This window comes from Triticum urartu, chromosome 3A, assembly GCF_056163025.1.
Source record: "Triticum urartu cultivar PI428250 chromosome 3A, HENAU_Tu73, whole genome shotgun sequence".
In the NCBI taxonomy this organism is placed as follows: domain Eukaryota; kingdom Viridiplantae; phylum Streptophyta; class Magnoliopsida; order Poales; family Poaceae; genus Triticum; species Triticum urartu.
Window position 1 is genome coordinate 25,640,310 of NC_141875.1, and position 20,337 is coordinate 25,660,646.

At 46.1% G+C, this 20,337-nt stretch overlaps 2 protein-coding genes across 2 annotated transcripts; both read left to right on the forward strand.

Moving 5' to 3' along the window:
* Positions 1-1,002: 1,002 nt before the first annotated feature.
* On the forward strand, positions 1,003-18,620 carry LOC147978081 (LEAF RUST 10 DISEASE-RESISTANCE LOCUS RECEPTOR-LIKE PROTEIN KINASE-like 2.4). The gene is made up of 8 exons (XM_087546125.1): positions 1,003-1,315; positions 1,602-2,070; positions 4,482-4,491; positions 12,085-12,120; positions 12,422-12,558; positions 15,046-15,974; positions 16,074-16,183; positions 17,583-18,620. The coding sequence occupies exons 1-7, from the start codon at positions 1,098-1,100 to the stop codon at positions 16,177-16,179; spliced, it is 1,905 nt and encodes a 634-aa protein (XP_087402251.1). The 5' UTR covers positions 1,003-1,097; the 3' UTR covers positions 16,180-16,183; positions 17,583-18,620.
* Positions 18,621-19,941: 1,321 nt separating this feature from the next.
* LOC147978082 (uncharacterized) lies at positions 19,942-20,337 on the forward strand. The gene has a single exon (XM_087514639.1). It carries the CDS (start codon positions 19,942-19,944, stop codon positions 20,335-20,337), a length of 396 nt encoding a protein of 131 aa, XP_087370765.1.

Here is a 20,337-nt window from a genome sequence, read left to right on the forward strand (position 1 = left end):
CTTCACGTGCGTACAACCTCGCCGGCGACCACCGCCCCCTGCACCGATTTTACCCTTCCGCTGCTGGCGAGACGAGGGTTTGCGCCGCTTCTCAGGCAACATCGCTACCGTGGCTCCCCATTCCCTGCCCTAACCGACGCTGAGCTAGTTCAAGGGGGTGGAGGCTAGTGACTCTGGCACTCTGCTCTATGCGTGCGACGGTGGCCCCGCACGCTACGGCGGCGCCTGGATGGAGGATGGGCTAGAAAATCGGGGGCAATACGCCATTACCAGCCAGCTAGCGGCGGCGTAACGCCGCGAACCAACGAGAGAGAGACGTGGGCGCCTCGGCGGGTTTGGGTCGTAGGCCTTTGCAAAGGCCACGTAGTCGACCGAACGACCCAGACAACAGGATCAGAGCCACATAACGGGCCGCATGGGACCCAAATTGGCCTGTTCGTTCGGATAGCCCAATCCTACCTTTTTCCATAATTGTCTCGAAAAAAAAAACTTCCCTTTTCCATACTTTATTTTGGGAAAACGATGATTTTCGTCTCCAATTTTTCTGGTCCAAAGTCGATCCTACGAAGGGGCTCACCCACCTAGCATTGCGAACCTGAATGTTCTGACGCGAGCATAACGTAAATCATGGGACTATAGCTAATCAGCACGCACGCATGCACGAAATCAAACCAACACAACCCCGCCGACGTGCCTTGTCCACTCAACGCAACGCAACACCACGGCCAACCAAGATGCATCCCCCGTTGCCACGAGCACTCCTCTCCGTCCGGCTGGAACTGTGCTAGTATGTGCACCTGCCCCATAGCTCACGGCATCCATAGCTTTTTGCACCTCTCTTCATCCGAGACCATACATGGTCCTTACACAGGTTGGACACAGCTGAAAAGTCCTCAGCCACCCATAGTTTTGTCCCAGGTCCCCCTTGCCCGTCAATTGGGGTACTAAAGGAATTGGCCAGGTCCTCAGCCAACCGTATGCCATTCATTATTGGCCACATTATTCTCTCTCATATCTCCTCACAGCCCATGCATGATCGCTGATTCAGTTTGCCCCATCTGGTTGTTGCTGACAAATATTTCAAGGCTTATCTGCCGATGGCTGTGACCTGCTGGTTCTTAATGTTCGCCGGGGCATGGTGGCTGCCACTGATGCTCATGGCGGCTGAGCAGAAGCAAGGAGAAGGCTGCTCGGGCTCGCCCAAGACATGTGGCAATTTGAACATCTCCGACCCATTCTGGCTCACCAACTGGGAGACGGGAAGACCATGTGGTTCCCCGGACTTCGAGGTCGCTTGCTCTGGAACACTCCAATTCTAGGGCTCATTCGGTTTGGAGGAAATCTAAACGTAGGAATTTGGAGTAGTATAGGAATTTGATAGGATGGCACTTGCCACCCTAAGGAATTGACTTGCCTCGTTCTACGCACAAAATGAGCTTTGAGTGGATGTGTAGTTTCCTCCAAAAGCATAGGAAATGAATAGTATTCCTATGAAATTCCTTTACGCATTTCCTACAAACCGAATGCATATATAGGAAATTTTCCTCTGAAATCCTTGTTCCCATGTTTTTCCTATAAAAATCCTCCAAACCGAATGAGGCCCTATGGAGCTCTGTACCCTCGGGTCAAGGCTTCGAAATCATTGACATCTCGTACGAACAATACACTTTGCGAGTGGCTGATAGAGCCAAGAAGTACTTGCTGAACGCCTCTGACAGCTGCGGAGTAAGGATCTGGAACACCTCGGCAAAACTCGGCGTCCCGTTCAGCATCAGCCCCGCCAATCTGAACCTCATCTTGTACAACTGTATGGAGGAGGCCGCAGAATCAGCTGTTAAACCTCGGGACACAGAGCTTGTGCAGACCACGATGAAGTGCGGGAACGAGAGCAAGGTGCTTGTTCGCACGGGAGTGCGTAACGATGAGACAAGCGACTACAACGGCTACGCTATACACGGCTGCATCGCCGCCCTCATGCCGGTGTTGGGCACGTCGTCCGGTGAGCCAAATGCGAGAGACTACGAGCAGCTCATCAATGATGGCTTCCTCTTGACATGGGGTGCACCCCCTGCACGTAAGTTCACCTGCTAAATCACCTTTAATCAAGCTCGAATGGCAGTCCCTTTATTTAGAAACCAAGCAGTCAATCATGTCACTCACTTATTACTCGTAATAGCTCAACCACCACTAGTTACTAGTAGTACTCATGGATTGCATTATTTTAACAATTAACCATGTCAAGAAACTTGAAATACCGATTTTTACAAGCAAAATGTTGTGAGTGAAATGTACGACAGGAACGTACAGCTGGAATTCAGTCCCCCAATCCATCACTAGCGACCTCTCAAATCCGGTTAGAGTAAATTTTGGTTTTGAGAAGCCAAACCGCACCTAGCCTATCCTTAATGTAAAGGGAAATTGTAAATTCCAAATGTTCGGATTTTATGAACATTGTAATTTTTAGAGCGATAAAAAATCATGCATTGAGTGGGGTTTTAACCCTGGTTGTTTGGTAACTAAACTAACCCAACAACCAACTCACCATGTTTATCTTTTGTTTAGGTAAACAAATTTTTTGCACTTGAGTTTGTGTGTCGATTTTTTTTGCCGCAAATAGTTCTGATCGAGGAAAAGACACACATATGGGTTTTCGAACCCGTCTCCTTGTAAGCAACAAGTGTTGACCCAACAACCAACTTTTCTCTGCTAAGTTTTTGTCTTTGTAGTTGACTTTTTATCTCTATTTTATTAGTACAAAAACTTATAGGTATGACAGTGCCTGCGTAAAATTGTTTCAAAGATGACAAGGATAATGTCTCCACAAACTTACCTACAAATATCATGGCAACTTCACTTGAGGGATATTTTGGGTTGAAACATACCTTGATAACTTCTGTGCAAATGGCATGGTAATTTGTGCACCGGGAGCCGATAACTTACGTCTAAATGTCATGATAACTTCGACCGGGGGTGAAAAAATTATTGAAACATCTCCCCGGTAATTTATGTGTAAACAACATGGTAATATTTGCATGGCAACCCTGATAACTTAGGCACAAACACCACGGCAACTTTGACCTGAAGGAAAAAAGTTATCAAAAATGTACCCCGGTCCGGTAACTTTTGTATAAACATGATAACTTAGACACCATGATAACTTGGACCCTGAGAAAAAATGTTGAAAAATATATTCATGGTAATAGAAGCACTGCATACCTGATACTTAGGTGAACCAGGGGTGGGGGGAGGGATTTGTTGAAAAATATATTTCCGATACTTTGTTGCAAATAACACGATATTATACACACAATAAAGTTGATAACTCAATACAAACTCCACGGTAACTTTTGACCCCGGGATAAAATTTTGTTGAAAACATACCCTGATAACTTGTGTGTAAATAACATGGTAATATACATACAACAGAGCTGATAACTAACTTAATCCAGACGTGGTAACTTTTTGACCAGGGAAAAATGTTGTTGAAAAATACTCCCAGTAATTCAAGTGTAGACAACATGATAATACACGCACAAGAGAGCTGATAACTCATATACAAATATCGTGGTAATTTCTTGACCGAGCGAATGAAAATTGTTGAAAAACATATCCCGATAACTTTTATGCAATATGGTAATATACACAAGAAAGCTGATAACTTACTGCAAGCATCATAATCACGTTTTGACCCTGCGATAAAAGTTTGTTGAAAACATACCCAAAAACTTTTGTGTAAATGACACGGTAACTTATATATGACAGACATGATAACTTACGTAGCCCAGATGTGATAACTTTTGGTCCAAAACAAAGTCATCAGAACATATCAATATGGAATCTAGTTTTGAAGATGTCGTCGAGACGATTATTTTTGTAAAGACGGTTTTCAATCGGAGCGATGGTTTAAACTACAAAACATTTTGAAATTTGAAAAAAAAAGAAAAAAATCTAGGATGACATCAACTTTGTCTTTTAATGCATATATGCATATAATTAGAGGGAGGAGTGCCCCTGAAAAGAAAATTAGTCATTCTAATGCATGCATATGTATAATTAGAGTGAAATACGGATCGTTCTTATCTATTGCTAAAATCTGAACATTTGGTAGTTATAAAAGTCCTAAAGTAAAATCTTGTTAGACGAAGTAGATTTGGTTTCGAGGGGCTAAACCACACCTAGCCGATCCTTTATCCTTTTTAGAGTAAAATTTGTGCAACGCGGCTGCTCGGCCTTTTATATTTACTCTGCCGCAGCCGCGGTGAGTATAGTTTTTTCCCTCAACTCACGCCCACCGCTCTCCCCTGCTCGGCCGCATCCACTCTCGCGTTGTACTCCTTGCCTCTGACGACCACCTTGCACGCTGGTCGACACCCCGCAGCCCAACGACCTCCGGATGCCAAATTCCAGTAATCTTTTTTCTTTATTTTGTCGCCCTTTTCTTCATCTCCAGCCACATCGATGCTCCTCCTCGCCATCCCTAGCCCGGCAGCGGTTCTCACATCATCCCTGGTCACACCGAAAGGTGCAACACGCGCGGAGGAAGGCCTACACAGAGGAAAAGTCGCTTGCAAGAGTGAAAAGTGGCTGCCGGCCGCCATCGCCGATTCCGATGAATGCTTGTGTTCTGGACCACACCATCACACCACGAGGAGAAGCATGAATGGAACACCCATTGAAACAAAGAAACGCCAAGCCATTGCTCATGGAGGAAGAATTTCGTCTACTTTCTTGACTATTTCGTCACACGCTCGCGCACGGTGAGATTCTATCAAATTACTTTTCCGGAGAATCTATCCTTGGTTTCTAGCTAGCTCATGGATATAATCTAGTGGCGAGAAGTCATCGTTGACTACCTAGAAGGAGGTAGGAAGAAGGTAGAAGGGAGGGAGAGAGGCTTCCATGTGGGGTATAGCTCATTTGAGAAGTTAACTTTGAGGGTTTAGTTGGAACCGTATTTTTTTAGCAGAGCAAATATAAGGAGTTAAGTTATAAGGGATCATATAAGGGCCTAAATTTTCAGGGATATACTGAAGACGCTCTTAGGGCAACTCTAACCGATCCCTAAAAAATAGAGGAGGATACGACCGTGTAAACCTTAGTAGAGTATATTTACTCCACTAAGTTTTACTCGGTTCTAGCCAATCCTCTAAAGTTAGCGGAGTAAAGTTATTTTTTGTGGTTTATGCATTCCGTCGAATATTTGTCATGACTGCCCGTGATGACGGTGGCCACGACGGAAACGCTGGTGTCAGTTGTGGCGGTTGTGCTCGACGAGGATGGAGGGCGGCGTTGGGGTCGCTGTAGAGCCACCTGTGAACCAGCGGCAGCGAGCAGCAGCATGATGCAGCGGGGAGGAGCAGCGGTGAGCACCAAGAACCAGAGGCGACGCGCAGCAGAAGCAGCAGCATGCACCGGCGGGAGGTGCAACGGACAGCAGCAACAGCGTGCACTCACGGGGCTCTCCTTGGAGCTGGACCCGAAGCGGACGGCCTTGGATGGGCAACCAGACCACATACCTGCACACCCAGTGGTCACCATTGCGGCCGGACTGAAGCTGCGCCATGGCCTCGCGAAGCTGCGACGTTTCCGACACTGACAGGCGGTGGTTGGCCTCGTACTGCCTCAGCTTCCGGCCTGCAGCGACTGACGCTGCCTTCTGCGAGGATTCTGTACGTCGTCAAGGTCACCGGCGAGGTTGGAGGTCGCCGCCATCGACAAGGGAGCTTGATGCGAGTGGCCGGCTGGGCACAAGGAGGTTTTTGCATGAAGAAAATTTATCCTCGGCTGCATCGAGACGGAGTATGTTTAGCAATGGGATAGACGCCGGAGTATAAATTATTCTCCTCTATTAGGTTTAGGGGACCGGCTAGGTGTGGCATATAGAGGAGTAAAACCGAATTTATCCTCCCTTATAGCCGGATAGAGAATCGGTTAGAGTTGCCCTTAGTCCACGGCGGACGTACACTCACATCCTAGCTCATTGGTCAATACATGTCCATGGTGTTTTGCTTAACTAATCTACTATATCTAAATAGAAGCACCCCACTACCTCATTTCTCTTGACATGCGAGCTATCCACATGGCAATCCACATGCAGCCTTTCAACTCGGTCCAACTCAGCAGTGTAGCCACGTCATCAATTCCATATACACTTCCTATTCCTTTGATTTAATTTCTATTTATATTTCTAGCTGCTTAGTTCTTCACCGCAGAACGCTTCATTTTCCCGTTCTTTTCACCGCAGAACGCTTCATTTTCCCCCGAATTGAAGGCCCACTGCTCTGGCCGATCTCTTCTTCTTCTCCACGACGGTTTTGTTCCACAATCGATTCCCCATTGAAGGGGCCAATATATTCTCCAAGGCAGCGTTGTTTCTTTCTCCAGATCTCCGTCGCTGCCTCTTGCTTCTCCCCGTATCCCGTCTCCTTCTTGACCTTCTTCAATCCCCATCAATCCCCACTACTGTCTTGCAAAAGAAACATATGCATCTCCCCTTTAAGAAGTGCTGTCTGTGCAGCCTACGCACAACACATGCACGGCAGAGGGTGTCGTCGCGGAGGACCGGTCGGGAGCCGTAGCATCGGGTGTTTCCATGCTGGAAGCTTGGCCGCCTCCGTGGTCAGGCTCGCCGGCGAGCAGCGACAGGTCAAGCCGAAGGGCTTCGACACATGCCGTCGTGCGCCAACAACGACGCCACGCAAGGTCACGCTACAATGCCGTGCCCGGACGAGCGGCGTCATGGGCCATGACGCCGCGCGAATTTGGTCAAGCCGAAGGGCGTCGTCCGCCACAGGCCCACAGCAACGCGCGCTGCTGACGACGCCACACAACGTCGTGCTGCGATGCCGTGTCAGGACGAGCGGCCTCGTGGCCGAGGGCCTCGGGCGTGCGGGTTAGTCGCCGCATCCGTTGTGAGCAGCGATGTCGCCGACTGGGCCAGCCTGACAAAGCGCCGTCGTTTGAAGCCAGATACGAATCTGTTGTTGTTGCCGCCTGCGAGATCCAAGCCGTGTTGTCCGCTGCTTTTAATCGCGTCGTACCAGGCAGCAGCTTCTTCGGTGAAGAACATCGCCCAGGTCCTGCTTGGAGTTGCACACACTGGATCCAGTCGCTTCCTACATGAATAGATGAATAGACAATACACCATTAGTCATTAGATGTTTGATCTTAGTTGCAAAAAAAAAGTGCAGCTTCTCCATACCAACCTCATCACTACTTCCTGCTCACATCCGCCTAGATAATTAACAACCTTGATGGGGCTAATTTAAAGTTTCCAATGTCCACACACATCGCCTGCATCCTCAAGGTAGCTATCAAAGTTCCTCTGTGTATGTGTGTTATTCTGCAGGTGCCAATGATTGTCCGGTGATATCATGGCCTTTGGCAGGTCATTTTATTTGCTCTATGTCCACTGTCTCAATATGTAGGTAGCTACTTTCACTGGCTCCTGCTCTGTGGTTTCTTGGTCTATTACAATTGGTCCGATCATTACTTTGCCCAATTTCATGGTGTCTAATTATATTAATTGACCATGGTATTGAAAATATTCCTTAGCTTGCTCTATGTCAAGTCCTTGCCGATTGTTGATGTCAAAATAAAAAGTCCCTCCCGGTTGTTTCTATCGGGGTTCAATTGCTCGCCACCGTTGGTGGTAAATCAATACGGATATATATTATACCACTAATTATTTGAATCATTGTCTCTATATGAAGGCTATCATATTGTGGCTTATCATTACCTATATGAAATATAATACTCTCTCCGTTCACTTTTGTAAGTCGTTTCAGACAACTCAAATTGGGTTGTTTTGCACATTGTATGAAATGTCTTGAAGGTCTTATAAAACTGAACAGAGGGAGTATTATTGATTCACATTGTGAACTTATTTTTCATGCGGATGTTACTTAGAAATCTACAAGAAATTTCCGCAGCAACGCGCGGGGCATCAACTAGTAATCTATAAATGGTGTAACTCGACCAGTCAATATCCGCCGTTCATCTATTTCCCTTCTGCTTCGCATACATCATAAACACAATTCATCGCAAATCTATCTCTTACCGTTCGGATGTGCCAAACCGGCTTGCCATTGTTGCTGTTTCAAATTTCTTGTATCCAAATGGACATACCTAGTTAATAAACACACAAAATAAGGCACCACCACACTAGTTTGAAAAATGTATGGGACTGTGGGCGTGTTCGGATCTCCTCCCACTTCATGCTTCACAAATTCCTGAAGCGGGAGCCGAGCCGAACGATATATCAGCGAGAAGCTGGCTTCCGGAAGCTAAGGCCGAGGCCAGTGCAAAAACGAGGAGCGACGGCGGCCCAGCTCCACCAAAACTTGGAATCTGGAGTTCGCCCTTTTTACATCCAACTGCCGCCGCCAAGTGCCTTCAGATCGAACCGGTATGCTCGCTGGAACAGATCAATAGCCCAAGCTGGGCTGCCTCCAACTGGCCCAAACTGGCCCACCAAGCTCCCAGCTGGGCTGCAGCACTGGGAGAAGCTGCCGATGCTCCCGAACGCTCCTGCGATCGCTAGGTGGAGTTAGAAGCGAGGAGAAGAAGCTGGATATGTGAAGTTTTCATAAGCCAGAGGAGTTCAGAACAGCCCCTGTATCGACAGACAGTGACAACGCTCCGTGCCTCGAGTTCCTTGCTCCAAACATATCAACGCATTCTACGGTAAAAATACGTAAGAGATAAAACTGTGGAACTTTGCACCAACTAAGCATATCGATCGAGTACGTTTTGGTCGATCTCTCAGCTCGTAGCGTAGAAGGAGATTCCAGCGAAACGTTTTTCGTACCCTAGCCGCCGCCAGGAGGCGACCAGGGAGGCGATCCCTTTTTCCACCGATCTCCACTGCGAGGGCGCTGGCCCCCTTTCCCTCATGTTGCTGCTCCGGCGACAGGAGGGAAGGGGGACCCTGTTCCTGCTCTATAGTTAGGGTTCGGATTTGTAGGTCGTAGTGCGTCGTTGGGGTGGTGGGAGCCGCACTCAGACGAATAAATTTGCCTCAACTTCACTCCCACACTGGCAGTGTTCTTCATGGCGCCGTCTCGGTGTTGATGCCATCGTATATTTGTCGATCCTTCAGATCGGCGGCGTTAGGGTTCATGGATGGTGTCGGCGAGGCGGCGACAACTCTATCAGGTGTGTCTCGCCTTCTGCTCTGTCCCTGTTACTGCGGCGTTGTCTTCAATGTCATGATGGAGCAGGGAGGTTTTGTCATCCAGGAGTACGCGCAGACGGATGTCTACGCAAGTGACAGCTCGAAGATGGTGCATTTTGTGTTGGGCCTGCGGTTGGAGGCTGACAGTTCTGGTTTCATTGTCCGACGCCGTAGTCGTGCGAGGGTGTCAGTTCTGAAGTTTGATGGCGTGTCCAGGAACACGTTGCCCCGGTCTGATTCTTTCAACAATAATTGTTTTGCTTCAGGCAAACTACTTTAGAGGTCCGTAAAGCTGTTGATTAGCGATGGAGCCGCGTCGAGCTCGGGTGAAAAGGTGATATGTCTCCTTTCCCTTAGTGGAGAGGGACATGCGCTGGTTTTTTTGAATATGATTATCCTATCTTTTCAGACATGTAATGTTGATGTTTACGTGGCTTATAACTGAATCTTTATTTTATTAATAAGACATATATTATACCCAAAAAAAAGCATATGGATCGAGACATTTGGATGTTAACTCTCTAGTGCGTATGGAGAAGTAAATACATACAAGTCAAAGTAGTTGGCTAACACCAACCATTCATAAATCTTCCATTCTTCTCTCTTGTGATAAGATATTATCCCTTGCAGCTTGAGGTTTGAGCCGTATGGCCACAAGCCACCCACGTATCGATGGATCGAACAGCGGGATGCATCCAAGCCCTCCTCTCTTTCCTAGCAACAACATGCTTCTTGCTGCACCATACGACGACGCCAGCGGCAGCAACCACGGCGATATGGAGATGTCTGAAAAGTCCTGCGGCCATTCATAATTCCATCCCACTCTTCCCTTGCCCCCTCAACTGGGATACTCGGGGAGTTGAGTTCCTGTGTGACGACTGCCAAAGGACTCCATCGCCCAACCATACATCATTCGTTCTTCCTAGCCACATTATTTCCTTCTCGTATCTCACCACAGCCCATGCCCATGCATGATCACCGATTCAGTTTGCTCCCCTTTGTTTCAAGGCTCATTCTCCGATGACTATGAGCTGGGTGTTGTTGGTCTTGGCCGGGGTGTGGTGGCTGCCACTGATGCTCGTGGTGGCTGAGGACCAGCACGGAGGAGGCTGCTCGGCCAAGAAGTGCGGCAACGTCAGCATCTCCGATCCTTTCTGGCTCACTGACCAAGAGAGGGGAAAATCATGCAGTTCTGCAGATCCCTACCCGGACTTCGATGTCGCTTGTACCAACAACAACAACAGTTATCCCACTCTGCGGAGCTCTGTACCCTTCAACACCGGCTTTGAGATCCTTAATATCTCTTACGAGGAACGCAGCTTCTATTCTATGCGGTTGATTTGGGCAAGCTGGTCGCGTTTCATGCCGCCCAAAGCTACTGTGGATCATTCTATAACACCTCAGTCAAGCTGAACCGCCCGTTCAGGATCGACCCCGTCAACATGAACCTCATCTTCTACAACTTCACCGAAGAGGACGGATCAGCGTCCGCGGCACGTCGGGACAAAGAGCTGGCACAGATGAGAGTGAGGTGCGGGAACGAGTGGGCGATGCTTGTCCGCGCGGGCGTACCTCACGACGCCACAGGGTACTACGCTCCCTACGCTTTGGAGGGCTGCGCTGCTATCGTCGTACCGGTGCCGGCCTCGTCGGCAGGTGCGAACGCGAGCGACTATGAGCGGCTCGTCAGCCATGGCTTCCTCTTGACATGGGATGAACCTCCTCACCCTGCACGTAAGTTCACCTGTCAGCTCATATTTTAATCAAGTTTGTAGCTAGCTAGCTAGATAAGCTAGGACGAGCAGTGCCTGGTTTGCTTTGATTTCCTAACTGAATCAACCAAGCAATCATGTTACTCACTTATTACCTGTAATAGCTCAACCACGACTAATTACTGGTACTCATGGAGTCATGGTCTGCATTACTACCATAGTACCATGTCAGGAAACATGAAATACCGATTTTTTAAAGTAAATGCTGAGAGTGAAATACACGACAGGAGCGTACCATGGTGCTGCTGTCTGTAGATCATACTCGGTCCTCCGGTCCATCTCTAGTCCACAGTCCACAGTTACATCGCATTGCACCTCATTGGTGAAGTCTCCCTTGGGTTCTGCTGAACTATTTTAAAAAAAATCATTATCTATGCAATTCCGACTCTAGCTAGCTGTCTTCCACCTCCATCTTTTTGTCTTTTGAAAAATCATTGCCCGCCCAAAGTGCAATTGATGGCCAGATCTGTCTCCAACCTTTCCGATGTCCACAATCAGCTTGTAGTCGTTGCTGTTCCAAATTTCTTCCATCCAAATTCATATACTTGTTAAACGACAACACGCTCCTAGTTCAATTTTGGCACACTGGGTAAGTTCTGGTATAGAGGAGAGATTTATAGGAAAAATGTACACAACATGCGCGTACCTACTAATTACTACTCTATGCATACTGAAATGTACTAAGTAGTGCGATTTAACAGAACCTGTATCACCGGTCAAGTTCTGTACCCTACACAAGTACTCTTCGCTTTTGGTGCACTGAGATCATGCTGGTACAGAGGAAATTTGCAGATTTTGTTTAACAGGGCACATATGTTCCCACTAATTGCTATGCAGAGTGAGATGTGCTGTTCATTGCAATATGACTAAAACATAAATTTATAAGTCACAGCTTATCAAATCGCTTATATTGGCTAATACTCTACACAGGCCTAACCCTTTTTTTTGTTAAACCTGTATTTGAGCGACATGGATGCTCAATAAAAAAAATCACATTTCCAGTCCATGTTCTATATATTGTCCTTCACAATATTGCAATGTATTTCATATACTATGTTTGCCTCTTTCATTTGGAAATACAACCAATGTCTATTGCACGACATTGCTTTTACTCATAAATGTAACACTATATTCCAGGTGACAAGAGGACTAGCAGGAAGATTATGCTAATAGGTATGCCAAAACTTTTGCCATCTTTTCATATGCAAGGATTTAAATATCAGTAGTTCACTGATAGTGATTTTCGATGAGGAAATAATAACTTTAAATGTATAATCTTTGTAGTCACTGAAAGTTGATTCTAGAATCAAAATCTGAAAGCAAGTGTGGTCATGTGAAACCTTAACCCCCAAACTTGTGGTTTTGCGCAATTAACTTGAATTTAAAATTATTGATGTTCTAAGAGATCTAAATATCCCTATTATAAGTTTATAACTCCTGGTACAAAGAAAATAAACGTCTGCTTCAATCTCAGCTTTGGCATCAGCGGCTGCAGCACTGCTCTTTCCTTGTATTTATGTGCTGATATGGTACATGACGGGGAAAAGAAATTGGTTTCTCCTCTGGAAAAAGAATAATAGCAGCACAGAAAGGCATTACAAGGCAATGATAGCAAACTACTAGGGAAAAGGCTAGCAGCAGCGCGGGTTTTAGGCCTATCAGCAGCGCGGGTACCCGCGCAACCAAGAAGGCGCTACAGCTAACTCTTAGTAGTAGCGCTGCCTGTACCCGCGCTACCACTATTGACTATAGCAGCAGCGCTTTTCAGGAACGCGCTGCTATTACTTAGCTGTAGCGATTTCCCGGTCCAGCGCTACTGTTATATCTTTCACCATTTCCCCATTCCGGCTTCGATAAACTGCAATTTCCAAATACTAGGTACTACTAGATATCAATTTCATTAAGCATTATAGGTACTAGGTAGTACTCCCTCGGTTCGAAATTACTAGTCGTGGTTTTAGTTCAAATTTGAACTCAAACCACGACGAGTAATTTGGAACCGAGGAAGTACTAGATAACAATTTCATATATACTCAACATGCATCCTCAAGCAGTACAAGGTGACATCGACGACAATCATCATATTTAATTCTAGATGACATCGACGACGATCATCATATGTAGTTCTACATGATATCGACGACGATCATCATATGTAGTTCTAGATGATATAGCCACATACACATATGTAGTTCCAGATGATATCGACGATGATCATCATCCTCAAGCCTGGGCGGTAGGTGTTCCTGATAGTAATTAGGATGGCCTGTCCAACACGAAGATTCTTGCCAACGAGGAATCTCTTCCACCCAACCGAGTTCAAGTGTGTGCGACCATATGTGCCCATGCGGTAAGTACATGTGGTGACGGAGCCCCTTGCGGTAAGGCGTAGTCCAACTGAGCCTTCTTCATCAGGCTCGATACCACAACTCACAGATAGGTTCTTTGGCAATCTCTGAATAAGAAAAACATATCAATTAATAAATAGCCTAAGCATGTATTGGACTCTACACTAAGCATATCATCGGATTCACTAAGCATATAATCGGATAATTTGCATTTGTAAGTATAACAATAAAGCATATATATATCATCAAATTACTACATGCAGTACGTATAACATACCATTTCATGCCGATCGACCATGGTACTTGTCAGGCGGGTCACGAATGGCACCTCGACAAAGTCATCACGTGGCGGAATTATGTCCCATAGGTTGCACACCTCCTCCTCGCTCAGCCTCATTCTTTGAGCTATGATGGCTTCATGAAGTGGGTTCTCATCATCTTCATTGAGTGGGTCCTCATTATCTTCATCATCTTCGTCATCTTCATCATCTTCCACCAGGTTGATATAAATAACAATCAGCTTGGGTCTTTCTGCTCTAAAGGAGAATCTGATCAACTCACCACCAGTAAGACGCATGCGAGCGAGGAAACGGGCCCATCCATCTCCTCCAATCTGCGACATATTGCGTCCTTTCTCGACCTCCATAGTGTACGCCCCCTCAGGAGCCTCAAATGTCACAGTGTCTCCTGTCAGCTTGTTGAATTTCAACCTCACATTGCATGGGACGATCTGTGTAAGAAAAGCAAAATGACACAATGCAGTAATGCCAACACTAAAAATAAAATAGTTGTTACATTTCATCTAATTTCTTACCGCCGCATGATGAAAACTCAGATGGAAGTAGATGCCGAACAGCTTGCCAGTTGCAAGGCTGCTGACGCACCTTGACTTGCACAGTCGACATAGTGGTGCTGGTGGTGGCGCCATTTTACTAAATCAAAATGTTCTAAATCAACTAGCCTACTAAATAAACTAAATCAAAATGTTCTAAATCAACTAAATCAACTAGCCTACTAAATCAACTGAATCATATCAACTAAATCGACTAAATCAATTAGCATACTAAATCAACTAGCATACTAAATCCACTAGCATACTAAATCAACTAAATCAAAATGTTACATATGAAAGCCTACTAAATCAAAATGTATCAGGGAGGAGGGACAAGGAGGGGCGACTCGAGGAGGGAGAAGATAGTAGGACGGAGGAGGAAGGCGGAGCGAGGAGGGGCCGGCCGGCCGCGAGTGGAGGGAGGACGGATCGAGGAGGAAGGCGGAGCGAGGAGGGGGCGACCAGCGGCGAGTGGAGGGAGGACGGAGGAGGAGGCCGGTATCGAGTCCAGCGAGGAGGATGAGGCAACAACGGCGCAGATCGGGGGAGGGGCGACGGGGGAGGACCGGCGGCGCGGGGGGTGAAGAGGAGACCGTGATCGAGTGTGTGTGAGTGTGATCTGTGGATGAGGCTAGTGAGATCTGTAGTAAATTTAGCAGTAGCGATTATTGCCTGAATGCGCTGCTGCTACGTTACGTAGCAGTAGCGCTGTCTATTTTAATGCGCTGCTGCTATAACTGGCCTCGCGGCGGCGTCGTGGGAATTTTAGCAGTAGCGCCGCTTGGAGTGCGCGCGCTACTGATAAACTTGTTTCAGCAGCGAGTTTCCACAGCCCGCGCTACTGCTACTTAGCAGCAGCGCCTGATTTTATAACGCGCTACTGGTAAGATTCTGTGTATAGACTTTTCCCTAGTAGTGGCATCGTATGGAGCACTGGCTCCAAAAAGATACATGTACTCGGAGGTAATGAAGATAACGTCTTCTCACAATAAAAAGCTTGGTCAGGGTGGTTATGGTGTGGTTTTCGAAGGAAAGCTACATGATGGTCGTCTGGTTGCTGTCAAATTCTTGTATGATTGCAAAGGAAACGGGGAGGAGTTTTTGAATGAGGTTATGAGCATTGGCAGGACTTCTCATGTGAATATTGTTAGCCTATTTGGATTTTGTTTAGAGGGATCAAAACGAGCTCTTATATATGAGTACATGTGCAATGGTTCCATGGATAGATACATTTACTCAGAGAACCCAAAAGAAATTTTAGGATGGGAGAGGCTCTATGCAATAGCGATTGGTATAGCTCGTGGACTGGAATATTTGCACCATAGCTGTAATACACGGATCGTCCATTTTGACATTAAGCCTCAAAATATCCTTCTAGACAAGGATTTTTGCCCAAAGGTTGCCGATTTTGGTCTTGCTAAACTGTGTCGTAGCAAGGAGAGCAAACTTCCAGTGATTGATGCTAGAGGAACAATTGGATTCATTGCTCCAGAAGTTCACTCACGAAACTTCGGACTTGTTTCAACAAAGTCAGATGTATATAGTTATGGAATGATGTTGCTAGAGATGGTTGGAGGCAGGAAAAATGTGAAATCGGTGGCTGAAAAATCGAGCGAAAAGTATTTCCCAGACTGGATTTATGATCACTTTGCTCAAGACGATGGCTTAGAAGCATGTGAAGTTACAAGTGATATTGAGGAAATTGCAAGAAAGATGACCTTGATTGGCTTGTGGTGCATACAAGTATTACCTGTGTATCGTCCTACTATAACCAAAGTTCTAGAAATGTTTGACAGAAGCTTAGATGACATGGCCATGCCACCGAAGCAAAACTTCAGTGGACTACTGTAAGATACTTCTACATCCGTTTGTGTTCCCTTTTTAGGTGAAGTTCTTTTTTTTAATATTTTTAATAACTTGACCTACTTGCTTATCTCCAATTTCAGCGAAAATTCAGCTCACAATATGAACGTACAAAGTGTAAGCTCTATGACATCCGAGGAGATAAGGCTTGTGAATTCAGGAAGCACACAACAATTTCCACCTCTTTGAGAAGGTAACCTGTACTAGAGTATATTCAAGTTGAAGAGGCTCAACTAAGTTCGACATTTAATCATAATCATTATGGAATTGCTAATGCACACTAACAGGAAATTTCAATTTTCTATGAAAATAATAATAACAATTGCTTTAATATTGTAGAGAAGGGAATTTTTTTAGTTTGATGTGCATATTCCATGTGCTGTGTACGAATGACCTAGAGTAAAGGGTGGCTCTATCCCTAAACCTTGCTTCTCTGGTTATAAATAAAAGAGAAAAAAAAATATTTTTCATCACTCAATTCTTCGTTAAGTCTAGATTTGGTCCCTTAACTTCAAAACCGGACAACTTGCATCCTTAACTAATGAAACTGCACAAGATTCATCCGTGGTCAAGGTTTTGACCAGTTTTGGTGGTGTCCCACCCCAGTTTTGACCGTGCTGACTCAAATTCACGTACTTTTCCAATTCCTCTTAATGCTTTCAAATTCGGGTAGTTTTTTCAAATATGTGAACTTTTTAAAAATTTGTGTACTTTTTCCAAATCCACGGACTTTTTCTAAGTTCACGAACTTTTTTTAATCCGCATACTTTTTTAAAGTTCATGTAGTTTTTTTCAAATTCATGTAATTTTTAAAAATTTATGTACTTATTCATATTCGTGTACATTTTTTTGCTTTTGAAAATTTTATGTGAACTTGAAAACGTACGCGGATTTGAATTTCTTTAACCCAAATTAGAAAAAAAATGTGTGGAGTTGAAAAATTATGTCAACTTGAAACAAGTATCTGAATTTCAAACAAAGTTCATGCATTAGAAAAGGAACACGGATTTGGAAAAAAAATACACGGACTTTACAAAGTATGCAGATTTGAAACAAGTACGCGAGTTTCAAAAACACTTCATGGATTTGAAAAAGAAATACTTGGATTTGATAAAATTACACGAACTTGAAAAAATAGACTAATTTGAAAAAAAATTCAAAATAGTTCATATATTTGAAAAATATATTTTTATTTTTGAAAAAATTGCTTGAACTTGGAAAAACTATGTGGATTTGAAAAGAGTATGTGAATTTAAAAAAGTTCACAGATATGAAAAAATTACGCGAATTTGAGTCAGCACCGGTCAAAACCGGGGTCAGTTATCACCAAAACCGGTCAAAATCAAGACCAGGGACGAACCTTGTCCGGTTTCGTTAGTTGAGGGTGCAAGTTGTCTGGTTTCAAAGTTGAAAGACCAAATTTAAACTTCACCGAGAGTTGAGGGACGAAAAGTATACTTTTCTCTAAATAAAACTCAGATAAACGTCTATTGAATTGAAGCTCTGTTAATGAAAATTATTGTCTATGTTCGCAAATAATCACTATATCACTAGATGTGGGTTATAAAGAGTAACATATAATGATTTTTCAGCTTGGCTGTTGGGAAGGGCGTGAAGAACAGAAGAGATACAATGTCATACCATTGAGTTCATCACACAATAGGAGTGGTGAGAACAAACTTTTGCTTGCAGATGGAGATGTCAACGCCAACCATTTTTTTTCTCCGATGGGCACCTAAATGCGTGTCATATTTGACCAGCACATACCAAGGTTGTACCACTCACCAGATGATAACTGAAGACTTCTGAGATCACTGTATTTTAGGTGTATGCATAGCACGAAGTTCAGACCAAATTTTTTCTTAGGTGTCCGATGAGTTTTGTGTTTCACCTTCCAAGTTGGAACAGATAAAATTATTGGATCTTGAGAAAAGTATACTTTTCATCTCTCAACTTTTGGCAGAGTCTAAATTTGGTCCTTGAATTTCAAAACCACACAACTTGCACCCTGAACTTTTCAAACCAGACAAATTTTGTCCCTCACCCCAGCCAAAGCGGTATTCATGTTAAGTCAACATGGTTTTGACCAAGTGCAGTCCAGTTGGCAATTTCTCTCTCTCCTACTCAGATCATCTTCTCCCATTTTCATCCTACCTAAGGCTAGCATTTCGTCGACCAGTTGGTGTGCGCTGCTCGTTCGTGCTGCCGCCTGCGCTCCTGGGCCACTAGCTGCTTTGCAACCGCATCCTGCTACCCCGTTTGCTCCTAGGCCTCTGCTATCACCGTCGGTTCCTGCCAAAGGACGCCCAGATGAACCGAGCATCGCCAAGTGAGTGCATCTCTGCTCTAGCAGGTCACCGCCATGCGCCCTGTGTCCAGCGACGGAGTCCCGCTGGAGATGTCTTCGGCCGAGCCCCTCCCGCGGACAAGGTGCGCCGGCCGTGGGCTCCCGCGCTACCTCGGCGCCGCCTCTACACCAACCACACAGGTGCCTTCCCATGGTGCCCCGCACTCGCCATGGATGCGTTTGGGCAGTCCGGCTTGGGGGGCGACGCATACCTCCTGCTTCTTCTCAATGCTCAACCTTGAAGCTCCGATGACAGCGACAACGGGGCACTCTATAGCAACGCGCCCCTCTGCTGGGCTGCCCGCTGTCCGCACTCGTCCACACACTGAGCTCCATCATCGGTGCCACTCTCCTGGTCATCGTGACCGACGGTGGCGGCTGGAGAAGGAGCTACGGTCTGCGGTCCAGCGGCTTCGTTGCTGCTGCGCTTGGCTTCTTGTGGCTGTTGGCGTGCTCTGGACAGGGTGGCGAGAGCGAGAGTAGAGGAGAGGAAGCGAGACCGAGGTGAGGGCATGAGCTCGGCGTCAGCGCCGCGGGTAGCACAGCAGGGAACACACGCTGGAGCGGCCTTGCGGACGTCGCCAAGGACCAGAGCCACCTCGGCGGAGGCCTCCATGCCCACGTCCTTCTCTTGCTGCTGAACGCGCGCCAACAGCTCGGCGAAATGCCTACCTGAGATGGAATGAGAAGGAAGAAGAAAATTCGCTAGTGAATGCTACGTGGACACAGACCCGGTCAAAACCACAACCACGTCATTGTGAAACCGCTTCCAGGTAGGAGACGGACTTAACTTATCTGGTTTCAATAGTTCCGGGTGCAACTTGTCCGGTTTTAAAGTTGAGAGATTAAATCTAAACTTTAACAAAAATTAAAGGATCAAAAATATACTTTTCTCTTGGATCTTATGCCAAAGGCAGACAACTATTTCCCCAAAAAAAATGGCAGACAGGTAGCAAGATCTTCCAGAGTGTAATTTCGCCCCAAAACTGGATAAATGCGATTGAGGCTCTAATTACGGGGCTGAAATTTTAGAATGAGGATATAAAATGTATATCCATCTAAACAAGCTACTAATTATATGCCGATTTGTAGCAAGCAGATTAATCAAAGGCGGTGTACTCACTTGTTCCTCTGCTCTGCGTGGGCCATGGCGGCACCTGCATGGACATGCGCACTCTGACTCGGGGGCAATACACCATAACCGGACAGCCAGCGGTGGCGTAAGGACGCCAGGGGGTCATGTAACGGCCCAGATCAGAGCAACACAATGGGGGACGAGACTTGTCTGTTCCCCTTTCGTGTGTCCATCCGTGCTCCCGCCGTATGCGACCCACATTTTGCTGTTCGTTCCGATAGACAGCACATCACTTCCCTTTTTCATTTTATTAGAATATAAGGTTATTCGTATTGTAATCTATCTCTATTAGTTTAGTCTTGAAGCCCAAGCTTTATAATCTATATAAACAGCCCTTGAGGCCGCAATCAATACAACAATTATTCTTCAATATCTCAAACTATCATGGTATCCGACGCCTAGGTTTTCCGCACCTGGTATGGCACCGCCACCCGCGCCGTCACCCCGGCCGACTCGGCCCCTCTTCTCCATGGCCGAGTTCCGCACCGCCGGTGCCTCGCCCTCCTCCTCTACAACTACCCAAACACCTCCCGCTCCAAACCCAATGTTCTCCCTAGCCGACACCATTGCCGACGTCTCTCCCTTCATACCGATCTCATTAGACCTCGGCATCCACAACTACTACCATTGGCGCCACCTCTTCATCATCCATCTCGGGCGCTGCGGCCTACGCCACCACATTGATCCCTCCTACCCGCCGCAGCCCGACGATCCTCGCTGGGTGAAAGATGATCTCGCCATCATCCAGTGGATTTACACACGCATCTCCACGGAGCTTTTCAATCTGGTCTCCGATGATGACGCCACCGCCGTCGATCTCTGGGCCTCCCTTCAACAGCTGTTTCAGGACAACTCCGACGCGTGA

Excerpts from the sequence above, each read along its gene's own strand:
- LOC147978082 (XM_087514639.1), top strand. The coding sequence starts at position 19,942 with ATGGCCGAGTTCCGCACCGCCGGTGCCTCGCCCTCCTCCTCTACAACT.
- LOC147978081 (XM_087546125.1), top strand. The coding sequence starts at position 1,098 with ATGGCTGTGACCTGCTGGTTCTTAATGTTCGCCGGGGCATGGTGGCTG. Across the intron at positions 1,316-1,601 it reads TGCTCTGGAACACTCCAATT|CCTATGGAGCTCTGTACCCT; the intron begins CTAGGGCTCATT and ends ACCGAATGAGGC. Across the intron at positions 15,975-16,073 it reads CAAAACTTCAGTGGACTACT|CGAAAATTCAGCTCACAATA; the intron begins GTAAGATACTTC and ends CTCCAATTTCAG.